The sequence below is a fragment of the Montipora foliosa genome, chromosome 3, assembly GCF_036669935.1.
Source record: "Montipora foliosa isolate CH-2021 chromosome 3, ASM3666993v2, whole genome shotgun sequence".
NCBI classification, from domain to species: Eukaryota; Metazoa; Cnidaria; class Anthozoa; order Scleractinia; family Acroporidae; genus Montipora; species Montipora foliosa.
In genome coordinates, this window is record NC_090871.1 from 18,704,877 (window position 1) to 18,717,120 (window position 12,244).

At 38.2% G+C, this 12,244-nt stretch overlaps 1 protein-coding gene across 1 annotated transcript in view; it reads left to right on the plus strand.

Moving 5' to 3' along the window:
* Positions 1 to 803: 803 nt before the first annotated feature.
* Positions 804 to 12,244, plus strand: part of LOC137996988 (uncharacterized) — a 12,616-nt gene continuing 1,175 nt past the window's right edge. The window contains exons 1-12 of the mRNA XM_068842656.1: positions 804 to 942; positions 2,320 to 2,587; positions 4,469 to 4,694; positions 5,231 to 5,451; positions 6,175 to 6,408; positions 7,198 to 7,371; positions 7,998 to 8,229; positions 8,611 to 8,738; positions 9,865 to 9,982; positions 10,502 to 10,570; positions 10,805 to 10,873; positions 10,972 to 12,244. The exon at positions 10,972 to 12,244 is cut by the window's right edge and continues 1,175 nt beyond it. Coding sequence (XP_068698757.1) covers positions 2,348 to 2,587; positions 4,469 to 4,694; positions 5,231 to 5,451; positions 6,175 to 6,408; positions 7,198 to 7,371; positions 7,998 to 8,229; positions 8,611 to 8,738; positions 9,865 to 9,982; positions 10,502 to 10,570; positions 10,805 to 10,873; positions 10,972 to 11,330 — 2,070 coding nt within the window. The 5' untranslated portion in view covers positions 804 to 942; positions 2,320 to 2,347 and the 3' untranslated portion in view covers positions 11,331 to 12,244. The remainder of the gene's footprint in view (positions 943 to 2,319; positions 2,588 to 4,468; positions 4,695 to 5,230; positions 5,452 to 6,174; positions 6,409 to 7,197; positions 7,372 to 7,997; positions 8,230 to 8,610; positions 8,739 to 9,864; positions 9,983 to 10,501; positions 10,571 to 10,804; positions 10,874 to 10,971) is intronic.

Genomic DNA, 12,244 nt, shown 5'->3' on the forward strand with positions numbered 1-12,244 from the left:
ACCTTTTCCATGCTACTTTTTTCCGTCGCGCCCGCGGGTTTACTGGAGTGACGGGATAGCAAAATGAAGATGCATGTGTGGGATTTTCCCCGCCGAGTTCCATTTAAGGTTTCAGACATCACGCGTTGGAATACGTAATCCTTGTCCAAGAATAGAGCGTTTCATCACGTTATTTCTCAATTATCTTTTGCATGTTATGGTTCATAATTTACCTTAAATACAAACATTCCAAAACATTTTTCAACTGAAGTTCAAAAATTTGGAGCGCAAAAATTTATTATGGGCACAAACAATAATAAATAGGCTTTCTTTGACTTGGTGCAAGGAATAAGCATTATGACTTTTAAGAATATTTGCTTATTCTTCATAGTTGCTGTGTTGACACAATTTGTAATGAACCGATAGCAAACTGCAAAATTTGTATTTGTCAAGGTACCGTTAATAACTAGACTAACTCGTGATTTTGTGATGACATTTAATAGCTTTTCGATAGACTACAATGCGTGATGGCGATGAATATTTTAAACGTGTTGGGGAATCCCCACATTTGCAAAACTTGTAACGCAGTTTACTACGACATAGTTAAATGACATTTTAATCGGTAAAAGGGAAAAAAATTATTCTTTATAATTATTCGCAATCCATTCAGTTTCTTTTAACACCAATAAATTCCTAGCCTGAAGTCCTTATCTCTCGCACATGAGTAGAGGTTTTTCCCAGAAATCCGTGGAACTTCCTTTCAAGGTGTCATATGACCGTTCTTTGCAAAAACCCCCTTAATATCACATTTCCTTGGTTTCCCTGAAGCACTACCCACAGCTTTAATTAAGCAGCATACATTCCATTGCATCATTCGCGAGTGTGCTGTAACAAGCAAACACGCTCGAGATACTTGCTTCCCGCCTGCACATTATTTTATAGAAGACCCATTGTAGGGCGAAGGTAGGAAAATCTCTTGGTGGTCTAAATTTTTGACCCTTTTATATTTCTGTTGAGCTGTGGGCTGTTCACTTTCCGTTGCAAATTGAAAATTTCACTTTTAGAAAAATGAATATTCAAACTGGGATACTGACGTCCAGTTTCACAAAACGTCTTTTTACCAAACTCTCATGCTGAGATAAATGTTGCTGAGAAAATTTTCTCCTGGATTCGAATTTGGAGCCACTATAAAACGATAAGCATTAAGAACATGGAACAATGCTGTTTGCCATTATCGTGAACTTTTGCTCTTATGTTTTTTAGTGTATTTTACATTTTCGCTGCAGAGTCTTTATTTGTTGAGTTAAGACTTTACGAAAGATTTTCTTGATTTGCATTAACATAAGGAGGAAACGTATTTAAGTTGTGCGTGACGAACGTGTTTTCATGTCATTCAAACAAACAGGTATGCATCACGATTTTGAATACCGCTGTCAATGAATGAAACTCATCCCAGCACACAAAAATGTTCTGTGGGGAATAAATGAATGGAAATGATAATTGAATCGGGCTGATTTGTTCCAAGGCAGGTTCCAAGTTCTCACACTTGAATAGCCTTGTCAACGGCAAACCTGAGTTACTCGAAGCCTAGTTAGCGCGGGGTTAGCGCCAAGTTGAGCCTCTTTAACTCTTTGATCGATCAAAAAGCTTGGAAATGAAGATACTCCAAATGCTTTGTCGTAGTGTTCCGTTAAGTTCAGCTGAAATAGTGGCAGAACATAGTGGGTATGAATTAACGAAAACTGTGAAAGTTCCAGGAGCTTTGTGTCACGCAAAAATGGAATGAATCGAGCAATGTCACGCGATGGCAATTTTTTTGGTCAATTTACTTCACGTGAGCCAGAAAGTAGCTTCAATGGCAGAACTACGCTAACTTGACTTCAGTAAGTAAATACAAAATAGTAAAAAGTTAACGGTCTGGCTTGGGTTGCTAGAAGCATGGTTAGCACTAACCAGTATCAAATACCATTCGTTTTGATACTCAAAAAATTTAAGAGTGCTCTGAACTGGCACTTGGGAATTTTTTAAAACTTTGCCAATAGTTTTATCTCAGATTGCTAATTACTATTCTACAACAAAAAGTGGGGTTCACTGAGTTCATTTTTGAGATATAAGCAAGTAAAGACAAAATATTGAGTGTTTTTGGAGAGCTTTAATGTTTCCATGGTAACAAAATTCCGTAAATTTTGTTATGCAATAATTGGTGTTTCATATGGTATCATAACATTGCTGTTATAAGTTTAACCCTTCTAATAAGGTCTCTTTAAAAGTTGTGAAACTGGTTCCAGCCACCTGTAAATCTATTATAACATACAGTGAATTTCAGCGATTTTCTTTTAGGTAATAACATTTTAAAGGACAGTTTACAATGGCAAGGTGGCATACAACTGAACTGCCCAGGGCTTCACAGAAGCCATTGGTGCGCATGTGTTCTTCCAGAAACCTGTTTCCCAACTTTGCTGACATTGGGGACAAAGTTACACTTTTTGTTGATTTTGGTAATAATCTGAGGCCTATTCCAAGACGAAATATGGAACACTCAATTGGTGGAGCAACTGCAGGGCGAGAATGGCCTGACCGCCGCGGTGAGGAGCCAAACCAATATGAGGTGAGTAACAAATGAAAGGTGAACGGTGACTATTAGCACCAATTTGGTTCACAATAATTTATTATATTATCTTGTCATTGTTAACCCTTTCAGTCCTGAAAGTGAGCCTTATAGACTTTACTTTGTTTAAGGACGTTGCCTACTACGTATTGTTATTGCGCATAGGTTCTGCGCATCTCGAGATACTCGGGTTTCCTATCAGTGATACTTACTAATACAGGGATATTTTTGCCCTGTTTAAAACTATCTGGAGAAAGCAGATCTTAGCAAGAAAGAAAACTGGGGGTTAAACCATGCATTTTTGAGAGATAATTAAGCTTCCATTTGAGAAAGAACGCCATACATTGCTTTGTATTTTAAAGCTTTTTACAAATATTATTCATGAATTATCTTTGAAAAACGTGTGGTTACTCCCAATTTACTTGGATTTCAATAACACTTGTTACGGTCTACATTTCCTTCATAAACATAAAACGGGGCAAAAATACCTTTGAATTAGTAGGCACCCTCCTTAATGCCAGATAATGTTACTCACCAATAGGGGCCACTTCAGGCATGAAGGGGTTAACAACATAGAGGTGTACTCATAAAATTATTTCCGCTATACTAGCCGTGGTACAGCATCTCAACTTGTAATCAGAAGGTCGTAGGTTTGACTACCACAATTAAAGGAGCGCTTGGATTGTTTTCAAGAATCCCCGAGTCACCATCACAATCATCACCATCTCTTTCACTACTAATTATACTCAATAGCGACAATACACTATTTTAGGGTGCAGGGATTGGGCAGTGATGAAAGCACTCACCTCCCACCAATGTGGCCCAGGTGCAATGCCCAGCCTTGGTGTCATATGTGGGTTGAGTTTGTGCACCAAGAGGTTTTTCCCCCGGTACTCCAGTTTTCCCTTCTCCTCAAAAACCAAGTCTGATTTGATTTGCGTTGATTGTTAATTTCAATTTACAGTGTCCCCAATTAGTGCTCCAGCACTAGAAGATTAGACACTTAAATAAAGCTCCTTCACTTTCTTCAGTGGCCCTGAATTCAACTTCACCTTAACTGGTTACTGGCTTAGTTTTCAGCTGGGTTTTCTAAAGCTGTTAGGTTTAGAAACTGAAAGCTTCATTGCTCTTTTATAAACATGTGGACTCTTTCGTTCAAATTCTACTGGTATTGTTTTGTTGCTGTCAACCACGCACATGTGCCACTACAGCTAGCAGACTGTTAAACACAAGAACCAACAAAGTAAAACCAAAATCAGCCCCTGAATCTCAAAGCTGAGTTGTAACAGGCAGGTACAAAAGTCAGACCCAGTCTAGTTGGGTTGCTCACCTTGGATTGGCATACAAAAAAATTATAAGGCCTCAAGAAATCTCCTTAGCCTTAATCTTTAAGCTAACCTTGGTGATATATCGGGGCTAACGTCAAATACTCTTGGTTTACAAAACAGTTTTTTGCTCAATCTGAGGTCAGCAATCAGAGTTTATCTGGTTCGACTTTTCTACTTGCCCGATTGTAACGCATTATCCGATTCTGCTAGAGATTGATGGCAGTGAAAAACAAACCCTTGATTAGAATTTGAACTTTAGACTGCAAGTTTATGAAAGGTGAAGTAACCAATATAAATTGAGTCCTTCAGTTCATGTCACTTCACTGCTCTTCACAAGCAGGATTAAAGATGACTGGTGTAATCATGATCATCAGAATCATATTTATCATTCTCTCAATTTTTTGTCAGTCCTTTGGCTTCACTGTCCTTCTCTTACAGGTCACATTAAAAAAAAACCAGGTTGGTTGTAGTAAAGCTTGTTTTCATGTCACAAAATAAAGATCACTTGGTTTAGTTGTCAAACATAAAAAAGTAGCCCATGTCTGTTTGGCAGATTAAGCTCGCTGGACTTCAAACATTTTTGAAAAAGATCAAGCCCAAGGATGAAGATTGCTCAAGTTTTAGAGCAGAAGCAAAGGTTCTACTCACAGATGAAGTTTTAGATCACCCTGGAGGTTTGGTGAAGTTTGTTGTCCCCTTCAGCAACAATGATGGCGAATACTTGGGTGTGGTGACTGAAGAAGATTTTCAATATGATGCAAAACACAGAGTGTATCATTGTAAGTGCCTTAAACGCTGTTTTGTGATTATTCTTGAGAAATCATCTCTTGCATCATTGAATCCACAATGTTACCAGACAATGTTCAGATCAATAAGCATCTCTCAAACTTTTGTCAAATTTTACTATTTTTTGAACACAGGGTTGAGTATGTCATGACAGGCAGGTACAAAAGTTGGACCAGATCAACTCTGATTGCTCACCTCAGATCAACGTAAAAAAGGATAAGGCCTTGAGAAATCACCCTAGCCTTAATCTTTTTTTACTAACCCTGGTGAAATCAGGGCAAACGTCAAATAGTCTCGGCTTCTAAAACCGTTTTTTCCTTGATCCAAGTTGATCCAGGCCGACTTTTGTACCTGCCGATTTCATGACCTTGTGCCTTTTCGAAGGCAAAACAGTCCTTTCGCTTGCTACCGGTATGAGGGGGTATTTCCCCAGGGCACACCTTCTGATCACCAATTCACAATGCTTCATTATTTATTGATAATTTATGTACACTTTGCATTCCAACATTCTTGCACGTTAATATTTTAGATCTACTGTGGAATGAACTCATAGATCACAACCAACACATTAGGACAGAATTACGGATTCGCAAAAACTCTAGACTCATTGATACCACATATGGATCCATGGGGCAGCAGAGACGTATTTTGCGGCAGACTAGAGAGACAACGGATAAAGTGGATGCCGCTACAGCAAATGCAAGTGCAGAAGTTATTACTACAATGGAAGAGCAAGTTCAGCTTGTACAGGTCAGTTGTCTTTCATTTTAAATTAAATTTCGAATTTATTTTCTTTACCATAAATATTTGTATCAATTAATCATTAAATATCATAAATATATTAAAATAATATTGTGTCACTAGGGGCTAGCAACACAGCAGTTTGACACTGCACCTTGCAAACAGCTCAAAATTTTTGCAAACAGTTGTACAATGTATTTAATACAAAAACACACTCCTCAAACTAGATGAATAATGATGTTGCAGGGATGTCAAAAATAGCTGGCTGCTGGCAAAAGGCACCACCGACTTTATTGTCCATCAGCAAGTCAGCTACTGGTATATTAATTTAATTTGTTAAACGATTATTGCTCAAAAGAGCAACCTATACATGCAATACCATCTGTAATGATACAATGCCACAAAGTCAAAAGATAACAAGTTAACAGTGACTCAGTGACTTTCGTTGAGGTGGCTTTCAACTAAGTAAATAGCCAACACTGATATTAATGGGTGTTTTTACAATTAGATTTATACCAAAACAATGACTCTGAGACAATGACTCTAAAACACAGAGATTTTTCACCCGTTTCACAGTAATCAAGTCAATGATTAAAATTTCCATATGCCAAAAAATTGACCAAAGTATCCCAAGTTCCAACTCCCATTCACAACATGGGAACTTACAATGATGTCCTTTGGTGCCACCTCATTTGACTTTTTATTCCCTTTACCGTAAATTATATTCTTCAGACTCAGAGACATCCACCCAAGCGTTACTGGCCAGATTCTTGGGAGATGAAATGGTGGAGACGCATTTGTTGTGATCCCATCTTGAGATCAACAAACTGTTGTGCCAGATTCTGGGCGACATTTTTTGTGGCACCCTTAACAAATGTGACCGGTTTAAGTCTTTACTATCAGCTCTACCTCACAGAGATCTTCCACCTAAACTTTTGGACAAAGTTTGGCCACTACACTTGCATGGTACGTATGGGTTACATCAAGTATTCTGTGTGCTGTCTATATTTCTTCACAGTCATAATTTATTACACTTGCATGGTATGGAGAAAAAGGCAGACTGAGGTTGTTTTTGGCATCTTTCTTTTTTTTTCAGTTTTATGTACACAGATGTTATAAGTTCAGGCCTCACAATGGACGTTTTTATAACATGTAAAAGCCACGAATTTAAGAATACATAAATCACAGGTGTATAAGAATCTTTTTGGGCTAATAACATAGATTCAGGAATTTTTCAGTTTCACCTTTGCTCTTCAACATAAACTGAACAGCATAATTTCTTGTCTTGGAATACATACAATGGCTGTCACAAAGAGTCCCCCATTCTAGTCGCCAGAGCCTCGGATCAACCCAAGGCTCTGGGAAACTCTTTGTAGGAGAACATGCGCCTTAGGGTTCTTTTAGCAAAAAACTGGCTCTTTGAACCTTATGGCACCTGCTCACTCCTCGTGCTAACATGGAGTCCCCTAAAAACTCTTCTCCTCAATGAAAGATAAAGAGCTACATTCACCGCAACACTTGAGTTGGTGGAAAAATGTTGAGATTAAATCAAAAATGGGACATCATGTGAACCCTCTTCCCCCTATGAGTGACACTGTCTTCTACATTTTCCACTAACGACAGATGATTTTACTCCTCACTGGGGGCCTCTTCAGGGATGAAAGGTTAATTACCAAAATTGAGCATGCATCTCATTACTAGCATTTCTGAACACAAGTGCTTAAAATTAAGAGTGACTTAATATTCTACATGCAGCCCATAATAGTGATGATGATGATGGCATTCTTTGCCCAGTGGAGACTTGATGGTCGATGTTACACTCTTGCTAACACTGAAGTAATACTCTTCAATGGTGCTGCAATCATGGCAGGGATTCTTTTTCTTTGGTATGCACTATGGGGAGTACTTCAAAGGGCATATTTCATGGGGGTAAGTAAATTGCTTCTTTAAAAAAAAAAAACAAGATAAATAATTATTATTCAACGATATATAGAGGATATTACATGGCCGCGCGGGGATACGAATTTTATCTTCGAGTGCTGAAAGTATCTCTCACGAGTGAGCGAAGCGAACGAGTGAGAGATACTTTCAGCACGAGAAGATAAAATTCGTATCCCCAAGCGGCCATGTAATGTTCTGTTTATTATATAGATATTGATGAAATGTCTAGATTTAAAACAACTTGTTTTATTCATTTTCGAAATGATGAAAAAGTGGTCACCAACCGTTAAAACACGCATGTTGTGTAACATGAAACAAGATATGAAAGTTATGAAAAACAAATCATGATAATGTCAAATTTTGCAATAAAAATGTTAATGTAGTAGAGAAGAATTATATTAAAGCACAAAAGCATCTTACAATGAAGAGAAAGCTCGCGTTTTATTGGCTAATCGTGTTGGTTACCATGACAACACCTATATCCTCACATGTGAAAGATAAAAATGATACGTTCACTGCGCGCGGTGAAGATATGATTTTTTAGTAAAAGGAGAAATCCTGGTATTTCATCAATATCTATATAATAAAATTGAATGTTTCCTTCCATTTTTCAGTTCTTCATGACAGGTCCCTTGTTTGTTATCTACATCATCGCAAACGTAACATTTCAGATGGCAGTCAAGAACTCTTTGAGTAATTTCAGCTGTACAGAGTGCTGGAATCACACCGAACCATACAGCCGTGTACTATACTTCAGTTCTTTCAAGATTATAGATTGGTACTTCAACCCAGCTTTGTGGGTCCTTGTGTTTTGCTTTCTGCAAGCTCTCAGTCACATCTTTGAACGTAAGTATTGATTGAGTCAACTGAATTAAGTGCTGCATACATTAATTTTTATAATATCTAACACCTTTTAGAGTTTAAGCTAAGTACCAAAGTCACTCCATAGTCGAATACCAAATTAAAGCATATTAAATCCTGTTGTAATCCCGGATTATCTGACCCTGATATTACAAGCTTTGGAAGAGAAACCCAAAAATTTCAATTTTTAAATTTTTAAATTATATTTAATTAAAGGAAGTCCACAAATTTATTGAAATACCCATTTCTGAAGGATGTCTTTCCTGCAGTCTTTTACCATTATTGTTAGTAAATTTGAGTGACTTGTGCTAAACATTAGTCATCTGACATGAATGTTCCTAATACAAACTGACAAATTGTCCACAGCCAAACTTCCACCACGTGTTAATCAGACAGCACACTGGATGAGTTGTGGAGACATGTTCAAGAAATATGGCTATGGAAAGGCCTTTGTGATCTCTTTTGCACAAGCCATATTTGGCACCATTGATGAGGTAATTTCTTCAATACACATGTAACCTTAATGTACCATCTACTATATCCACTTTTAACTAAACAAATAATAATTATTATTATTATTATTTCTTACTGTATATCTGAACGGTGGAAAGAGTGTTAATAAGTCTTGAAGCGGCCATTGCAGTTATTAGCACTAATTAAGCAGCAGTGAAATGAAATAGAGAACTTTTTGAAATACATTTGATAACAAAAATCAACGGCATTTAAACGTTTCAAAGTCATCTTGACTTCATCTTCAAGTGACAAATGTAATGGCTGGTTGATGCTACTGTTACCTCATTTTTGAATTCAGTATTTTTGGAGAATGATCAAGCTTAAAAGAACAACGCCATGTCATAGGGAAATATTGTTCAAGTCGTGCTACCTTTCAAAGATCAGAGATCTACAGACTTTGTTCGTAACCAGCTTAAAAATCTTAGCGACATCGTGTGATTCAGATTATATCGGCAACACTACTGGTCATCTCCATCACTGAATCGAAGAACACAGAGCCTCTGCCATTGGTGCACATGTGAAAGGTTGCCATGAAATTTCAAGCCCCGAGCTTTTGAAACTGTTCTCTGTTTTAAAGAAATGTCAGGGAAAGCTCGACTGTCTCATCCACAAATGATTTTCATCCATGAGAGGAAGCCAATGTTGAACACACAATCAGACTCAATTCATGTGAAAGTATTTGTTTAGAACATTCCGGAATAAGAATACATCAGTGGAGTAATTTAAAACGGCATGTCTTGTGTTTTGAAGCAACAAGGCATGAAGCAACATAGCATGTAGACTTGGAAAAATATCCGAGTCGCAGATGGGACTCGGATATTTTTCCGAGTCTACATTTCTCCTTACATTTAATATCATTGTTGTTGTTTCATCTTTCAAACAATCTTCGTAAAAACGAAGGATTTCTAACCTCTTTTCCATGTATTCCTATTCCAGAATACGGTCAATCAAACGCACTCTTAATCGCGTGCACACTAATTCACTGACTAACGTTATAAACAAACGTCATGTAATATCGCTGATTTTTGTAATTCAAGTGAAATGAAAGCCTGAAAATTCAGGTCATGTCAGATTCTAAGCATTTGTTTTTTTCCTGTTTTGCACCAGCTTCTAGCATCAGCAAGACTTCTTCCACTACTGATGCTTCGGGTCTGCTACACTTTGGGCTATCAACCAAAACAATGGGAATTGCTTCAGTTATTGGTCAAAAAGTCCCTTCAATATGGTAACCAGGTTTTTTGTTTTGCTGTACAAGACACATGATATCACAGAAAAAGAAAATGTCTTTACAACTTCCAGAGTCCACGGCAAGCAGATAAATGCACTCATTTAAAAAAACTGGAAAGAACTTGTGAACACTGTTCTTCAATTCTTCAAAGGCAAAATCATTGCACATGTATGTTTATGTGTAATGGTAGGTGTAGCAGAATCCAAACACATGACCAAAAAAATTGATATTATTCAATGGATATCACAGAACATTACTGTACCAAAAAAGGACTGTATATGTACATCGTAGTTAGCAGGGATATAATCTGAATTTCCTATGAGCTGTATATGCATCATTGTTGTATATGACCGTATGTACAATCATACAATAACACCTTAAGTAAGCAGCCACCTAAGTTTGGGTGTGTCTGTTTGACTACAAATTCAGAAGTTTAGTGTCCATTTATGGAAGCTGTTCTCTCACCCAAAGCATCTACAAGTAGAAGACTTACTCATGTTCTTGTGATCTGACCAGGGGACCCTGCACTGGACTACATTGGCACAGGAGGGGCAGAATATCTCCCAGAAGACTCTGTAATACCATGTAAGTTGTTCTGTCACTGCTGTAAATCATCATCATCATCATCGTACCTTTAATACCTTTGCGCAGAATTTCTGACTAAGGCTTGGTCATTACATCTTAGGTTTTTATTTCCTCTCTTTAGTGGCTGTTCTTGCATCTCATGGAAGGCCACTGATAGTTCTCACAGCCAAATCACAGATGGCATTACTTTCATCACAGGACAAGCTATAAAATCATTTTCCTTTTTTTTCCCAGCATCTTCAATGTCCACAGAAAGTTCTGGCCAAAAACTGGATCATGAAGACAGCATTGGTTACAACATTGGTAAGACTGGACTAACAAAATCTTGAAAGAGGCAACCACCGCTCTCACTTCAAAGCCTTGTTGACCTAATCTTTACACTTGATCTTTCAATTCTTTAGCCTTGCTGAAACGACACTTGAAGGAAATGGAGGACACTCTTACAGACTATCACCACGACCTGCTGAATGACCCTCCTAAACTCAAGCATCATTGCGATGACTGGCTAGAACACTTCATTGTTGTACGCCACTATGTTGCAAAGTATGAGCTACAAGTTCATGCATACGGTCCATTCCGCACCAACCAGCAAAATGAACAAGCTGAATGTGACGACAGGCGAATGGAAAGAGACTTTCCAATGAAACATCACAGCAGTTTTCGCAGTTTCTTGAATGAAGTGCGTTTCCATCTGTGGTTGATGGAAGATGAGCTGATTGAAAGAAGGGCACGATCTGCCTGCTGTGAAAATGAGGTATAGATGACCTATTGGGAGGCTGGTCATGAGGCCAGACACAGGACCATATCAGAAACACCCTAGGTTTTGACAAGGTTGCATTAGTGATGTCACAAGCTCTAATGTGAAGGTGTTCTAAAAATAAACAGATTGGAGCATAGCTTGGGTTCAACAAGCCTCAAAGCTTAGAGGGTTGGATAGGTTATCAACTTGCAGTGTGCATTGGTAAAAGTGAAGAACAGTTCCCAAAAGATTCTGTCGGCCGACTGTTGGCCATTTGTTGGTTGTTTGATGGCCAACAGTTTTTGTTATGTTGCAGATTGAAGTGTCGGCCGACCGTCGCCGTCTGTTGGTGACCTGTTGGTGACCTGTCGGCAAAGTGGCGGTAAATCGTGTACTGAAATGATCGCAAACACTTACCGGGTACTTATTTATCGCTTCAACAACTACGTCGAAAGGGAAAAATTAATTGCAAAAAGATACTTTGCCCTGTACTCTCAATAGTTAGTACCGCTATTGAGTACCTTACTCGCGTTGGCTAGCGAAACATGCCATTATTGGTTCGATTTCATTCGTCCAACATATTGAAAACTTTTCCTTTCCATATATGAAGTATTGCAAACAATGGTTTCCCAATGGTACATACGGTCTGGAGATGGATACCTATTTGCTGCTTTCAACTTTTTGTGCTTTGGGTTAATTTTTGGCTTCATTAACACTGTCGGCCGGCTGTCAGTAATGTGCTGGTATAATGTTGGCCGACAGTTGGCTGACAGGTTAGCAACAGCCGAACATGGGAGCTATTGTTCACTTTTACCCTGCCCATCAGTAGTACTTCTCTACTGAAATCTTTGATGCAAAAAGAGGCTAGAATGTAGGTGCGATAGTGCAGCATCAGTGTGCTTTTAATAAGAAGTGTTTTCTCTTTTGTTTTCAGA